The 16,987-nt window shown below is 42.8% G+C and overlaps 1 protein-coding gene across 1 annotated transcript in view; it reads left to right on the top strand.

The window, feature by feature from the left end:
* Window positions 1-12,521: 12,521 nt before the first annotated feature.
* Window positions 12,522-16,987, top strand: part of ST8SIA6 (ST8 alpha-N-acetyl-neuraminide alpha-2,8-sialyltransferase 6) — a 150,001-nt gene continuing 145,535 nt past the window's right edge. The window contains exons 1-2 of the mRNA XM_045463406.1: window positions 12,522-12,637; window positions 13,145-13,243. Of these exons, the coding sequence (XP_045319362.1) occupies window positions 12,537-12,637; window positions 13,145-13,243 (200 nt within the window). The 5' untranslated portion in view covers window positions 12,522-12,536. The remainder of the gene's footprint in view (window positions 12,638-13,144; window positions 13,244-16,987) is intronic.

Raw genomic sequence — 16,987 nt, 5'->3', positions numbered from 1 at the left:
CATTCGTTTTAATTGCTGAATGAATGAATAAGTGACAAAATAGTCATCATTCTCCTACTGAAGGGCGATTAGGTAATTTCTACTCAGTTCCTTGGTATAAAAATTCGAGATTGGAAATAATTTTGCCTCAGAAGTTTGAAGCTATTGTTCCATTGACTTTCAGCTTCCATTGTTGCTGTCAAGAATGTAATAGCAAACATGTATATGGTGTCTATATGTTGGCATCCTCTTTGTATAAAATATCTCATTTATTATGTACAAAAGCATCAGGAGAAAGATACTATTATTAGCATCCTCATTTCAAATATGAGGAAATTGACGTACAGAAAGCGTAAATCTCTTACCCCAGATTCTATAGAAGGTCTGCCTGTAAACCCAAGTAGTCTACTTTGTGAATTCCTTCTTGACCGCTAGCTTGTATCACCTCTCGTGACAATTTAATTCCTGATCCTTTGTACATGATCGGGTTTTAAATCTGGTATCCACTGCTGAGATTTCCATATTTGTGCAGGCGTAAACTTCGGTTGCTGTGTATATCTCCTGCTTCCTTTCTGGGGCTTCTCCGATACCATTTCTTCTCTGATACTATTTCTCCAAGAACCCACCGGGTCCTCACTCATGTGCAACCTGAAAGCATGAAGAAGTTTGTAGCTCATAAGACAACCCTTGACAGATGGGGATACGAGCTGAGGAATAAATCTTCCTCCTGACTGGCTGTCACATGAAAAATTCTGAGGTTCCATTCTCCATGGTTCCTTAGGAGGTGCCTACTGGGACCGAGCTCCAGACTCCAATGGAATGATTTATTGTTCCCACATCTCTCAGTCCTACTTCCGAGGATCACTTCTCAAATCAGTTTCTACTTGCAACCATTTGCCTCAGCTTCGCTTGGGGATGGGTGAGTGGTGGGCAGGTCAAAAGCTGGTCTCATAATCAGCCCTACAAAGCAGAATCTCAGGATACAGTTCTGGAACTGAACTGCTTACCAGTGAGACCACAATGAGGACCCCGTTGCTGGTGGCAGTTGGCATGGTGATATCCCTTGACATCATAATTACTGAGACTCTCACTGAAGTGAATTGGGGTGAGGTGTAGGTGAAAATAAAATGCTCAGTTGGGAGACAAGCAAGGCCTTTGAACAGTGTGGGGCAATGGTAATGGGAAGGATCAGATTGTTTGGTTTTGCTTAATGCTTTAGAAGCTGGGGCACCTGGGTGGCTCAGTCGGTTGAGTGTCCAACTTCGGCTCAGGTCATGATCTTGCAGTTGGTGAGTTCGAGCCCCGCTTCGGGCTCTATGCTGACAGCTCAGAGCCTGGAGCCTGCTTCGGATTCTGTGTTTCCCTTTCTCTCTGCCCCTTCCCTGCTCATGCTCTGTCTCTCTCTGTCTCTCAAAGATGAATAAACGTTAAAAAAAAAAAAGTTAAAAAAAAAAGAAGCTTAAAATAAGAAAATGACAGGCTCGAGTTGAGCTATCAACTCTAAGCAGGCTTTGGAAGCTGGAAGACCCGTGTGTCAGCACTTACAGAAAGTATCATCACTTGGGGCTGCAGAATATTCGGGCTCAAGATTGAGTTCTGTGGGTTGCAGTGCTACAAAGAGGATTAAATCTACAGCACACGCCAAGGTTATAAGAGGAAAGGGGAGGGCTTTGAGACCCGTCATTGGGCCATTTGGGTAGAGGAGCTGGAGAATCTTGAAGCCCAATTTCTCCTAAACTCTCCAGACTGGCCCAAGCCATCCCCTCCCCGTTTTCCCACCACCCTGATGAGGGAGATCAGCTTTACCCTGCCTAGATCTTTGCCCTTAATAAAGACAGACACTTCTTATTATCATGTCTTTCCTCCTCAAGATCTGTCTCTCCTCTCATTGCCTCCAGACTAATTACCAAGGTCAAGTCACAGCATGGCACAAGCAGGAAAACGTAGTCTATATTCCTGGAGGAAAGAGAATACACATGAAATATACTGCAGTACCTGCTGGCAGAAACCAAGCTGCACATCCGGTTGTGGATCTTCAAAGCACTGGAGCAGACAAGGTAGAATCTGCACCTGAAGAGGGGAGAATTCATTAATAAGGGAGCACTCTTCTGTGAATTGAAGTCTGATGTGGGGTCATGGTCCCCCCGCAGGACACCTGCCACTCATTCTCGTGCAACCTGAAAGTGTACCTGGGCGACAGTGGAGATGGGGAAACGCCATTCATCCTTCAGGCAGACCCTGCTGAGGCACATTCTGTGAGGTTCGTCCGAGAATTCTGGGTGTGATGAAACTCAGTGTCCACAGGAATGTCCAATTCAATGACGTGCATTCGTGCTGGCTTTCTCATCTCTTCAGTTTTGCACTCCTGCTCCTGGAGATTTATTTTTAAACAAACGACCTGCACAAAAGCCTTTGTTCAACTTCGCTTTTGGAGATTGAGTGGGAAGACCTGGGCTCTTTGGATAATAGGATCCTTGGACTAATCTCCCATTTGTCTTACCTTATCATGCCGTTTTTGATATATTTCAATAGTCTTTCGCTTTACCTGGCTTTATTTCCCCAGCATCTCGAGTTGGATGCTTAACTCATTTTCAATTTTTAAATTAAAAAATAATTTTTGTAATGTTTATTTTTGAGAGAGACAGAATGCAAGTAGGGGAGGGGCAGAGACAGAGGGAGACACAGAATCTGAAGCAGGCTCCAGGCTGTGAGCTGTCAGCACAGATCCCAAAGCGGGGCTCAAGCCCACAAACTGTGAGATCATGACCTGAGCCAAAGTTGGATGCTTAACTGACTGAGCCACCCAGGTGGCCCAATTTTTAAATTTTTAAAAAATACATTTAAGGCTCTACACATGCCTGCTTTTACTAAAGCCCACAATTTGATATGCTGTCTGTTCATTATTAGTTTTGTCTTAAATATTTTCTAAATTTAATCAAGATGACCTTTTTGACCTATTAATTATTTGAAAGTATGCTTAAGTATGGGAATGGTTTTATTAATCTTTCTGTTATCGGTTTCTGATTTCCTGCTTTGTGATCAGAGAATACCAATGTCTACAATAGGGTTTTTGCAGGGTTTGTTGTGACTTGCTTTGTGGAGTAGAATATGCCAGTTTTCAGAGGGATATCAGGTTAGCTTGAAAAGAATATTTCTTTTGAATTGTGTTGTGCAGTTCATGAATTTTCTAATTTTTTGTCTTCTTGAGAGAAAGCTGTATTGAATCTATCAAGTTTGTTTTGTACAATTTGAGGTTATGTTGTTGATTGTTCCCTACAGATGCACGGTTTTTCTACCTAGTGCATTGTGTCTTTTATTGTTATGAAATGACCTACCTTGCTTTCAATAATACTTTCCACCTCCCTGTCTGTTTTGTCTCATATTCTTGTAGCTTTTCTTTTGGTTAGTATTTCTTTTGTATATGATTTTATATACTGTTATTTTCTTTTCAATAACATTTTGTTTATTTTTATCTAATCTGTGAGTTTCTTTTAACTGCTGAGTTTATTTATATTCACTATGACAAAGAACATAACTGCATTTATTTATATGATCTTATTTGATGCTGTATTTTTCAATTCTTTTTTTGTTAATATTGAGCGAGAGAGACAGAGTATGAGCGGGGATGGGGGTGGGGGCAAAGAGCAAGGGAGACACAGAATCTGAAGCAGGCTCCAGGCTCTGAGTTGTCAGCCCAGAGCTTGATGTGGGGCTCGAACTCATGAACTGTGAGATCATGACCTGAGCTGAAGTCTGGTGCTTAACCTACTGAGCCACCCAGGCGCCCCTATAGTGGATGTCTTAACATTTAAAAAGTACGTATTTGACTTAACGCTATATAAAGGTAACTACTATTGCTACTGGTCTCCTGAACAGACCAAGGGTCTTTGTGTGCTTCCACTCTGGTAGCCACTGTTGTCTTTCATGTTATTACTATTATTTTAGTTTGATCTCGCTTTGTGGTTCCCTTCGTAGATCAGTCATTATTTTGTATTATATAGCCAGTGTCAGTTTGCCATTTTCCTTCTTCACCTTTTTTCTTGCATTTCACTCCTTCCTTCTGGAATCCATTTGTTTGTTCCTGGAATGGACCATTTATAGATTTTCTTTTCAACAAGGGTCTATGGGTGGTAAACATTGTCAGTGTGTGTAAACACTTTCTAGTTTACCTTCACATTTGTGTGATAGTTTAGCCAGTTACAAAATTTAATAATGATAAGTTTTTACCCTGGCTCTTGAAAGATTTAGTTAACTTTAGGGCTCTACTTTTGCTGATGAGAAATATACTGTAATCTAATGATCATTTCTTTGTAAGTTACATTTCTTTCCAAAGGCTTTGCTTTGGAGTTGCATAGTTTTATTACAGTGTATCTAGAGTTGGATGTATTTTTTTAAATTTTTTAGGGGTGCCTGGGTGGCTCGGTCGGTTGAGCATCCGACTTCGGCTCAGGTCACGATCTCACGGTCCGTGAGTTCGAGCCCCGCGTCGGGCTCTGGGCTGATGGCTCAGAGCCTGGAGCCTGCTTCTGATTCTGTGTCTCCCTCTCTCTCTGTCCCTCCCCCGTTCATGCTCTGTCTCTCTCTGTCTCAAAAATAAATAAAAACGTTAAAAAAATTTTTTAAATTTTTTAAAACATTTTTATTTATTTTTGAGAGACAGACACAGAGCATGAGCAGGGGAGGGGCAGAAAGAGAGGGAGACACAGAATCTGAGACAGGCTCCAGGCTCTGAGCTGTCGGCATAGAGCCCGACGCCAGGCTCAAACCTACCAACTGTGAGATCACGACCTGAGCAGAAGTTGGACGCTTAACCGACTGAGCCACCCAGGCACTCCCAGAGTTGGATATATTTTTATTCATCCTGGCCAGGACTTGTTGTCACTTTTAAATAAGGTTTCAAGTCATTCATTAATTCTGAAAAGTTTATAGACATTCACTTTTCAAATATTACCTCTTCCCCATTCTTTCTATTCTCTTCTTCTGGAATTCCTGTTACACAAATGTTGGATTGTGGTAGGTTAAGATAGCCACACATTATTTATTGTTTCTCTTAGAGAAGGAGTCTAATACCTCTCCCCTTAAATATATGCTAGACTTAGGGACTTGTTTGATCAATAGAATAGAGCAGAAGCAATGTCCTGGAATTTCTGTCACTAGCTTCTAAAAAACATGCAGCTTCTATCCAGGTCTGTCAGAACAGTGTCACTGGGAATGCTGAGCTTTAATGTAAGAAGTCTGAGCACCTTGAAATCACTACCATGGAGAGTTCATGTGTGGGCACTCAGGTTGATAATCTCAGCTTAACTTATCCTTTCAACAATCTCATCAAAGAGCAAGGCATGAGTGAAACCATATTGAACCTTCCAAATCACATTTGATAATATGTGATATATCAGTATCACCCAGCTGGGTACTGTCTCAATTCCTAACCTATAAAATCTTTAGGTATAATAAAATGTTATTGTTTTAAACCAGTGGGTGTTGGGGTGCAGCAGTAGATAACAGGATGGATTTTCCTCTTTTCTACAGGTCTTTAGCCATGCTTTCATATTTTTTTTTCAACGTTTATTTATTTTTTGGGGGACAGAGAGAGACAGAGCATGAACGGGGGAGGGGCAGAGAGAGAGGGAGACACAGAATCGGAAACAGGCTCCAGGCTCTGAGCCATCAGCCCAGAGCCTGACGCGGGGCTCGAACTCACGGACCGCGAGATCGTGACCTGGCTGAAGTCGGACGCTTAACCGACTGCGCCACCCAGGCGCCCCACATATTTTCTATCTCTTTATCTTTCAATGGATAGTTTTCTCAGGTTGGTTTTCTGGGTCATTGATTCTCTCTTCAGCCAGGTGTTATCTTACCACTTGACCCATCATTGACTATTTTGATATCAATGACTATATATTTGTTTCTCACAGCTCTGTTGGTTCTTTAGGAACTCTTCTTTTATTATCATTCTTTCCCCACTGTGTCGATTCACCCTTCCATGTCCTTAATGATTTTAAACTTCATTGCTTTATGTTGTCTTTCTGATTACTGGTTTAATGATCCTTCCATTAGTGATAACTGTTGGGACATACTTATGGGTGAATTCCTTAAGTATTTTGTAATAGTAATATTAGAAAATATTTTTGTCTTTTGAGCTCATTTTTAGTGAGATTTCCTTTTCTTTGAGATTTTTTTTATGGAACCAGAATAATGAGCAATTTCCTGCTATACACCTCAGAACTTCATTAGCCAAGGACCAATCTTTATGTCAACTTCAGAAAAAACTTGGGTGGGATAAAATTGGGCCACAAACTCAAATGAAGCCAAAGTTTTAGAATGAAACAAAATGCTTTCACCCAGAGCTCCGATAGAGACAAACAGTTGTCATTGTGAGGTGTGTGGATCTTTGTTTCTCTAGTTCACATATTTTGTTTTTAACACGAAACAAAGGTTTGCACAGAAATTTTAGTTCTAACTCTTTCTCCCTGGAGTAGCCAGTACTCCCCTTTCACCTGCCGAAAAGATGTTAAAAGCAAACCTCCAGGGTGCCAGGACAATCGCGTACTCCAGGTGAGTTCCTGGTCACATCGCACCCTCGCTGCTCTTTCTTTTTTTTTCAGTTCTTTCCTCATTTCTGGTACCTGGGACTTTTCCTCTCTTTATTGAGAGCTCAGCTATGCATTTTCTTTTTTGATTATATTTTATAAAACATTTCTAGGTGTTTGTAATAGATGCATGTATTGTGCCAATAGGTATTTCTATCCTTAGCTAAAAAAATCTGAGTTTTCTTTCTTTCTCTCTCCTTCGTTGGAAAATATATATTTTTTATCCTTTTTTGGTAATAAGACAATTATTACTTTTTAAAACATAGCTGCCTTGTGATGATTTGATTCTATATATTCACCCTGAAAGATAAGGAAAGTAATGTACTTGTACTCCATCCTTCATTATTATTCTTATTTCATATTTCCCACTATTTACTGTGAACTAGAGATTTTCCTTCCCAGATTTACTGTGTCAACTTCTAATTTTATATTTATGTAGTGATTTTTAAAGAAAAGGTAACACATTGTGAGTCTATTATTTAGACTCAATTCTAATTTCAATTCTTTTTCCAGGATATATACATAAGGAACATATATTCTGTTATTTTATTTTATTTTAATTTTAGTTTTTATAGTTTATTTATTTTGAGAGACAGCATGAGTTGGGGAGGGGCAGAGACAGAGGGGGAGAGAGAATCCTAAGCAGACCCTGCACTGCTGGCACTGAGCCCAACACTGGGGGCTTGGACTCACGAACTGTGAGATCCTGACCTCAGCTGAAATCCAGTTTGATGCTTAACTACTTAACCTCCTAATTGACTGAGCCATCTAGATGCCCCTGTTTTTGTTTTCTGTTTTTTGAAAACATCATATGTAAAAATATTTGCTTTCTTTATAAAAGCTATCTTAGCTGGGTATAGAATTTTGAGGTCACATCTTTTCCACTCAAAACCCCTAGAAATATAGTTTTGTTCTCTCTGAGTCCAATGGTGCTGAGTCAAAGTCAGAAGTAGGATTAATTTCTACCTGTTTCTTCTGTCTTTATGCTCTTAGGTTTCTTTGTTTTGAATAATCTCTGTAGGAGAATAAATCATGAAGTTAGTTGTTTTCTGTAAATTTCTCTAGAACATCATGATTTCACGAGTTCAGACAATGAGAACACAAAACATCTGCAGATTTATGTTATTTTATTTCAGTAAAATTTTCTTCCATTATATCCTTAATCGTTTTTAATATTTCATTCTTTTGCTTTTAAAAATGAACCCTAATGCTTACACTGTATATATGTAATATCTGTCTTTGATACATACAATTGTTTTTCTAATCATTGTATTTTCCTTGTCCCTTTCCTTTGTGTTTTCTGTAATTTTCATCAGCCTAATCTCCTTAACACTGGTTCAGATTTTTGCCATCCAAATTCTGCTCAGGCTTCTAAGATGTAAGCTCTGCAATGGCTTTTGTTTGTTTTTTCTCTTGTTGTCAGCTCACTTCTTATACTGTTGCTTTGCCATCTCTTTTTCCAGTTCTTATTTCTACTTTGGGTTTTTCTGTCATCATGTTTATATGTCATTTCCTGGTTAGTATGAAGTGATAGTTGCTTACCTTTTCTACTGTTTCCTGGAATAAGTCTCGTTCCACAGTGCTTCCTTTTCATTTGCCCACTTGTTGAAACTTAGTTTTGCGTGAAGGGTTTCCTACTGGATATTATTTAGTTATTTTTCTGCTTACAGTTTAGGTGGTACACAATGAAGCAGTGGGGGAGAGAAGTTGAGGAGAGAATATGGCAGTTTTAGGTATATTATCTCTGTACCTCCAACTCCCATCCTCCAGACTTTTGAAATAGCTGAGGTTCTGCCTGGTCTTGCAAACTCTGGAATTAGAAAGGATATTCTGGGAGAAGCCAATTCAGTATAAAAACCAATGGCTTGAGGACCTTTTGTTTATTGAATACATAGAAAAGTACTCATTTTTCTTTGGTAAGTTAATCAGTAGATATAATTTTTTTTTTTTTTTGCACTCTCTCTCTTCAAGATAAGCATTATCTCTAGATCATCATTCCTCTGCCTAGAAAGCTGTATTCACTGGAAGCAGAAATATAGGTCACCATCTCTCTTTTAACTCCCTAACTCTGGCCATTTACACTAATTGCTACTCATTTGTGTTGTGACCTACTCCCAGACTTAGCTCTTCCAAATTGTGTATTAGTAAGGCCTTCAAAAACTTTTCCATTCCCTCCACCCACCACAAATTTAAGTTCATAAAGAGGGTAGATGAGTCTTGAACATGGTATTCTTGGCCATTTGGTAAATGTATCACCCTTTGCAGATATTCTCAGGAGTTTGTGGAATGGGATTATGGCCATTGTATTATACTTTCAGGATAAGTAGTTTCCATTTCTCTTTTCGGTCCTTGATGATCTTTTAGGTGGATTTCAGGGAGAGGAATTTTAGAAGTCTGAATGTTTTATACATTAAAAATGTGTTTCACACTGTGAATAATAGCTCTTACTTTCTTATTCTGTAATTTTAGTTACACTGCAAATTGGATGTCTTATATATGTAAGACCCTATATGAAATTTGTATATCATCTTTAGATGATAGGTGTTCTATCTTTAAAGTTAAAACTACTTTATGCACAGAATTGCATCAATGTTTTATATTCAATTAGCAGTGGGAAAAATCTGTAATAAAACATACTTGGACACACAGCTCCCTCTCATACAAGGTTGCTGATTTCTTGAAGTGATTTCTACTTTTATTTATATCTTATGACTTATTGAAAATATGTAGCCTTGGTTATACTATCCTTATGAATTTCCTCCTCTAAGGAATAGTTTAATATTTATGAACATGCTATAGTAGCCTTCACAAATCTCTAATATTACTAAAACCAATCAAGCTGCTTGAAGACATTAGAAACCACCCTTTCTATCAGGGAGATAAAAATGTCACCCAAATGAAGGAAAAGAATCTTGGGTGCATCAATTTTCTGTGTTTCTCTATATTGAGAGTTTCCACTCATGTATACCAGTGGCTACAGTAGCCATTTGATATTTGGGATTCTTCTTCATGCGTCCCCAAATCCGTGCACATGGAAATCTTTAAAACCTTACCCCCAAGATGAGAAACCCCAACGTCCAGGAAAGGTTTTCAATTACTTGGACATTTTTTATATAGCCTTACTTCCCAACCAGGTTTTAAAAGTTATTTTAGGAAAGTAAGGGCATTCACGGTGATAAATGAAGAATAACAAAGGCCAGTGAGAGGCAAATGCTGGGCAGACTGGGTGAGCGAGGTAGGTCACACCCCTGCTTGGACTTCTGCACAACAGCCTGAGTTTCTGTTTAGATTTTGGGCCTCAGCAGATTACTCAAATTATCACATGGCACAGATCTTTGAGGTTGCTGGTCAAACCTCCTAATCTTAAATTACCAAAGACACCGTTTTTCAGTTTGGGTTCTATGGCTGATAATATTTAAGGACTCATGTTTTTGTCAGGTTTTTTTTTTTTTTATCTCTCAAGGATAAGCAGGATAATTCATATTTTACCAACCCAAGTCTTCATTTACAAAGCTTGTGGTAAAGTTCCCTACTGTCAAATTTTAACACTGGGTTCAGAATTCCCATTGCAAATTTACACTCAGTTTTCCAATTAAAATGGGCTTTTGTGAGTCCCCTGCTGATAGCCATTGGCTTGATAAAAAGTAACTTCATTTACAGCAAGGGTGTTAAGGGAGCCCAGTGCAGGCTGCCTCTTCTGCTGTTGCCTTGAGCCCAGCTGTGCTGAAATATTAAACTTTAGTAAATTAGGTGAAATTGCAGCTTCCTGGCTGATACAATAATGCCCTTTTCTTTTTCTGCAAACCATCTCCAGTATGAGTTGTCTGCACAATTCTGCTCTAAGAGAAATAAAATTCAGACTATCTTCCAAATCCAGACAACTTTTCATTTTCAGGATAATTGTGCTGTCTCCTGCTTATCTAACAGAATGCTTAAACTTTCAAACACGTAGTAATGGATTTCTTTATTGTTTTAGCACCACCTGAACACAGTATTAATGTATCATTACCATACTCAGATTAACAGCCATATTCCTAAAAACCTCAGTCTTACGTAAAAAGGCGCACATTTTTCTTTACTGATTGGTACATATTTTAACAGTGAGAGTGAGCTATGGAAGGAAACAGATTTCCGGTCACACCTATTTTCAGTGTTTTCTCCTTTTTCTCTTTAAGAAAAGTGTAAGTTCCTAGGTGTTTTATTCATGGACCAAACATTTATTGATCGACTGCTATGCGCAAAGCTCTGGTTTGTTTTCAACTAAATATTTTTAAGGAGAGTAAATGCAGGATTAGCAGAATGCAACTAGGCAGCCCCTATGTCTTTTCTTGATATATGTTTTTTTTTTTTTTTTTTTTTTTTCAGTAACAAAATCCCTGGCAACAGCTTCGTTGAGCTGTCTGGCCAACTTGCTCCCCCAAAGGTTCTCACGTGGGTCTTCCACGTTAAGACCTGATGCCTCTAGGAGACTCCAACTGAAATAGAAATATTTCTGTCACTCGGGAAAGCTAACTCATGAAAGCCTTTTCAAAAGTTTAAAAGCCTTTGCCAAATAACTTATCGAGGTATTTGCAATACGGTAGAGTCCAGGGGTCGCTTTTGGAAAAATCTCAAATCTGTACAGAACTAGAGAGAACGGTCTAATGAGCCCCCACATAACAATTATGGGGTTTGTAATTTACTGAAGTTCCTCAAGGGTTGAGTCAGGAGCAAAACTGAGTTTGCGCAGCTGGGGGTACTTGGGCCAGAGACACTGAACAGAATAGCTTGGGGCTGGGAGAGGAGAGCCAGGCTCTATCACACTGTCACAGAATCGTTTTCCTACAATGAACGAAATACTAAGAAATGAGATCTAACCAATATGATCTAGACCAATAGGATTTAGATCAGGGGTCTGCTATTATTATTATTATTATTATTATTATTATTATTATTATTCTGAAAAGGGGCAGAAAATAAATACTTTAGGCTTTGTGGGCCAAAGGATCTTTGTCCCCACTACTCAACTTTGCCCTCGCGACGCAAAAGCAGCCACAGGTAACACGGCCATATGCAGCCATGGATAAAACAAAGGAACGGGCACGTAGGTGTTCCAAAGAAAACTATTTACAAAAACAGGCTGCGGCCCAATTCCGCCTTCGGGTGGTAGTTTGCCAACTCCTAAGGATTGCCCGGCCCCTGGAAATCCATTCTCTGTGCCTCTGAATCTGCGTCGCAGCAAGGGGAGGGTACTCCTTCCCTCGGGTACCAGGATCTACCCAACAAAACCAAGTCCCTAGCGACCTTTGCGTGGGGCGGTCCAGCTGAACGACTACACAGTTTTGAAAGTTTTGAAGTGGGCCCTTTCTTCTCTCCTCTTCCACCCCCTCCAAGTCCTCGCTCTGCCCCGCAGGGACGGAGAACGAGTTGTGGTGTGCTTGGGCGAGCTGCGTGGGCTCCGGAGAAGAGCCCGCGGGCACCCGGGAGAAGGCGAGGGCGCACAAAAGTTGGAGCCCAATCAGCACCGAGTCCAGCTCGCGAGTCCCAACCTTCAGGTGACCCCGCGCGGCGGCGGCGGCGGCGGCGGCGGCGGCGGCAGCGGCGGCAGCAGCGGCGGCAGCGGCGGCGGCGGCGGCGACCAGAGCCCGCAGCAGCTCGGAGCGCCTCCGGCAGGAGAGGAGGCGAGCACGGCGAGTCGCCACCGCCACCCGAACGCCGAGCTCCGCGGTCCGGGGCTGGGCGCCAGAAGGCGAGAGCCGGCACGCGCGCCCTCTCCCTTTGCCCCCGCACGGCGTGCGGGTTGGGCCGGGGCGCCGGGGAGTGCGGGCCCGCGCCGCGCGCCGTCGTCGCCCCTCCCCGCCGCCTTTGAACACTGGAGGTGTGCGCGGCTGCGGCGGCGGCGGCGGCGGCGGCGGGAGCGGCAAGTCGGGCCGGCCGGGCTGCGCTTCGCCGGGGCAGCCGCGGCGGCGGCCGTGCGTGGGGATCAGGATGCGGCCGGGGGGCGCGCTGCTCGCCCTGCTCGCCGGCCTGCTGCTGTCGCTGCTGCTGCGCCTGCTCTGGTGCTCCACCGACGCGCCCGCCCGCTCCAGGTACCCCCACCCGCCGCGCCCCGGCCGACCCCCGCCCTGCGCGCGCGCCCAGCCCCCCCTCCCCCCGCCCCGGGGACCCCCGCCGCCGAGCCGCCCCACTCGGGGCGCGGACTCTCGGCCGCCGCGGAGGGCAGCCGACGGGCGGCGGCCGCACGAGGGTGGGCCGGGAAGCGGGGCGTCCAGGAGGCAGGGCTGGCCGGGTGGGGGTGACCGAGGGGCGACGCTCGGACCGGGTGGGCACCCGCCGTGGCGGAGAGGGTTGCGAGGGCTCCGGCGGGCGTCGCCGCGGAGCGGGACCTGCCGTCGGGTCCCCGGCAGTGTCCCGGGCTCGCCGTTCTGGTCCGTGCTTTCCCTCCCTCCCCGCCCTACGCGGCTTCAAACTCCGGGGCTTGGGAGCCGCTGGGGGAGCCGGGGCGCGCGGGGACGCCCCGGCCAGGTGCGAGCGCGCGGCCGCTGCCGAGCCTGCCAGCGAGGTGTAACAACTTAGTTTTCTTCCCGGCTGTGCAGGCTCTCGGTGGAGGAGAGCAGGGACGCCACCCGCGGCACCCCCGCCGCGCTGAGGACGCTCCGGAGCCCGGCCACCCAGCTGCCGCGCCCCACGAACAGGTACCCGCGGCGCCGGGCGGGCGGGCGGGGGCTCGGCGGCTGCGGGGCGCGGGTGGGGCACGGCTGCACCCGCAGGACTCGCTTCGAGGTGTCTGGCTGGGACCGCAAGACTGAGTGGGTTTGGTCGTGTGTGTGTGTGTGTGTGTGTCCCCTCACACTCCCTCAGCCTCCTCTGTAAAGACTGTTCCTCCGTGTAGAGGTTCTTGGAACCAAGGGAGATGCTCAAACAGCTGCACTTTAAAAAATGGGTGCCCGGGCCCCTTCTGCATAACCGTGTGTTGAAAACCCCCAAGAGAGGCAGCTCAGCCTGTCTATAGAGGGATTTGGTCGGTGTGTTTTTTGTCTTTATGCTATCCAGGGCACACGGGTAAGATTCACGTTTGGGGAATTCTGTGCACAGCGTTGAGAATGTTTTGTCTCCTTAGTGAATGGAGACTTAAAATTGTTCTTTTTCACTTCGAGGACTATTTATCCGTGTGCAATCATTTTTTGGTTTAAATCTTTTTTTTTTTTTCTGATTATAAAAGTAATTCATGCTTGTTGCAGAAAGTTCGGTAAAATGAGAAATGTATTAAAAAATATTCACCGAGAGCTCTGCCACCCAGAGATCATATTAAGGCTTTGGTCTGTATTCTTCCAGGAGTTTTTCCTCTGTAGGTATATTTAAAAAATATACTGAAGATTATACTTTATTGTTTGTGTTCTGCCTTTTTTCCTAAAAACCTGGACACATGCAGTACATTTCATTAACCCCCCCACCCCCCACGGCAACATTGCTTCTGATTGTTGCATAATTCATCATATGAATGTACCATCATCTGTTTAACCGTTTGTGCTTCCAGATATTTAGATTGTTTCCTGTTCTGTTTTTATTTGCTGTTAATAATTCTATTAAGTGTATCTGTGTATGTAAATCTTTACCTTCATCTTAAATTCTCCGGGATGGAGTGAGAGAAGTTGTATTATTAGGTTAGGGTATGTACATTGTAGGTTCCAAATACACATGGCCAATTACATCCTCGAAGAGTTGATTCAATTTACATTTTCACCCGAAGAATGTACTGCTTTGGGCCTCAGCATTGCTATTATTACTTCAATTTTGTGTCCTGTCTCTTTTCCTCTGCTTATCTCTTGTGACTCCCTTTCCCTCTGTGTTTCCTTCTGTATATTCTTGGCTCTTGGACCATCTGAATCTTCGGATTGCATGACCCCAGACTCCTGTGTGGCTCCTGCAGGGTCCAGAGAAGGGTTGGGGGGGGGGGGAGAGGGGGAGCCTGGAAGGAATCTTGAAGGGCAGAAACAACCTCTCACAAAATTCCTGTGCTGGAATTTTACAGCATGTTAGAGGCACAAAGAAATCCTGGGGTCACAAGGCTTTTGAGAAAAATGGTGGCCTCTAGTTTTATGTTTTGCAGGGTTATATACTATAGATAGCATAGCTTTCCAGTGATTTGGGGAACATTCCATCTCTTTCCAGGCCTTAGTGCTGTTACCCATTTTGGCGTTTCCCCTTGGGGAAATTAGAAAGAATGCACTAATTGAATTATCTGGTCCTAGGCCTTTTTTGAGGTAATTCTTTGATGAATTTTTCAGCTTCTTTTGGCATACTTCTTTTCTACTTTGCATACTTCTTGAGCTAATATAGGTAATTCATATGTTTTCTCTGAATCTGGTTCAAAGATTCTTTAGACCATTCTGTTATATTTTTTAAAACCTGTCTGGTTTATCTCCCTTTTATCACTTATGATTTTGATTATTTATGTAGCAGGGGTACGATTTTTAATTTATGCTACTAGATTATGTAGGAAATTCTAATTTCTTAATTTGTCTGTAGCTGATCTGCTCGCTGTTTCCTTCATGAGCCCCGCACTGCAGGTAATAGGTAAAAGTTATCATATAATAGTAATGCTAATAGCAGTTAAGGATGGCCAACACTTACTGAATGTTGTAATGGACCAGATACGGATATAAGCACTTTACATTTATTAGCTCACAGCCAATTGGGAAAGCTGCAGCTTGTGGTTCGTTCTTTTTCCTCAGGTGTTCTACCCTACTGGGACCCCGCTATATCAACCTCACCTGAGTGAGCTTCTGATGCTCCCTCTCAGGGATCTGGTGAAGATTCTCTTTTAGTCCTATCTTGCATTGTCACTCTGCGACATTTGCTCTGATGCTCTCTCAACTAGCTCCGGCCAGCTCGCTTCATAGCCAGTCTTGGCTATTTCTGGAACCCATCTAAACATAGAAGAACCAAAGCTGGTTCAGGAAATTAACTATCAGGGCCTCCCTCTACTTGCCCCATGCCCTACTCTCAGTTAATTTCAGGATGGGAGGTGGCCCAAGAGGTGATCTCTTTGCAGCGTCCCAGTTGGGGGAGGAGGCCAAACACCTCTACCCTTTGTGGTTACCCTTACCTTTCTGTCCCCAAGCCAGAGCTCTCCTCCTCCTTTTTCTGTCTTCTTTCCGCCCTTGCTCCCAGTTAGAAATGTGCAGGTTACCCCTGCCCTTCCTATTTTCTTTTGTCCTGACTCAGACCTCCAGGCCTGATTCAAACCTAAGCCTTAATGGTGATTTGTGGGGACCAGGAGTAAAAAGGTTGAGAAAGCTCCAGGAGCTGTGTCTTCCAAGTAAGATGGTTAATTGCTAAAGAGGCAGAATGAGAGGAATTTGGAAAATCTTTTCTTGGGGCAGTAGCATATCTTGTTTTGCTTAGCTAAAGCTGAATATCACCTTATGCTTTCTCTTTGCATTTTTTCAGTAACAAGTCTTTCTCTCTCCAGAATCCCCCAAAAGATGCTTTAAAATGACTTCGGGAAAAGTCATGTCAAAGTCAGAAAGACAAAAGAGAAAAATTTAATAATAATTCTCAAAATATAACCCCATTACAATGGATGCTTTCTCTTTCTAATAAGCTTTGGCAAAGTCTGTCATGGGTTTGTTCATACAACCAGCTCTTGGATTTATTTGTCAGTTCTGATATTTTCTCCATGTTGTATTTCCTTTGTATTACCTTTTTTTTTTAAGTCATACCTTTTTTTTCCAACTTAATGCCTTGAAGTGAATGCTTTTTTCCCCCCATTTTTCTTTGTAACAGAAATATTTATTACTGAATATTTTCTACTAAAATTTACTACTGTGATTTTTCCTTTGAATACAGCTTTGGATCTGTTCCTTAAGTTTGGATACATAGTCTTCAGATTTTTAAAAATATATTCTAAATTGTTTATAATTACATTAAAATTTTTTTAAGATTTTATTTTTTTTTAAGTAATCTCTGCACCCAATGTGGGGCTCCAACTCACAACCCCAAGATCACGAGGTACATGCTCCACCCACTGAGCCAGCCTGGTGCCCCTATAATTACATTAAAATTTTAAATAACTTTTATCTCCATAGTTATTTAGGAGAGTGCTTTTTAAAAAAAATTTTTAATGTTTATTTATTTTTGAGAAAGAGAGTGGGGGAGGGACAGAGACAGAGGGGCTCAGAGGGGACAGCAGAGAGCCCACATCGTGGGGCTCCCAACTCACCAACCATGAGATCACGACCTGAGCCGAAGTTGGACGCTTAACCGACTGAGCCACCCAGGCGCCCCAAGAGTACTTTTAAATTTACAAGTCGTTGGAATTAAAAAAAAAATACTAATTGAATATTCTCTTCTTTTTGAATACTTTTTTCTTCGTGTTAATTTCATTTTTTGATTATAAAAGAAGTCCAGGAAAACGTGCTATAATGCCATAAAGT

The sequence above is a fragment of the Leopardus geoffroyi genome, chromosome B4, assembly GCF_018350155.1.
Source record: "Leopardus geoffroyi isolate Oge1 chromosome B4, O.geoffroyi_Oge1_pat1.0, whole genome shotgun sequence".
Classification (NCBI taxonomy): domain Eukaryota; kingdom Metazoa; phylum Chordata; class Mammalia; order Carnivora; family Felidae; genus Leopardus; species Leopardus geoffroyi.
Note: the sequence above shows the minus strand (reverse complement) of the source record. Positions and strands in the feature narration are given on the sequence as shown.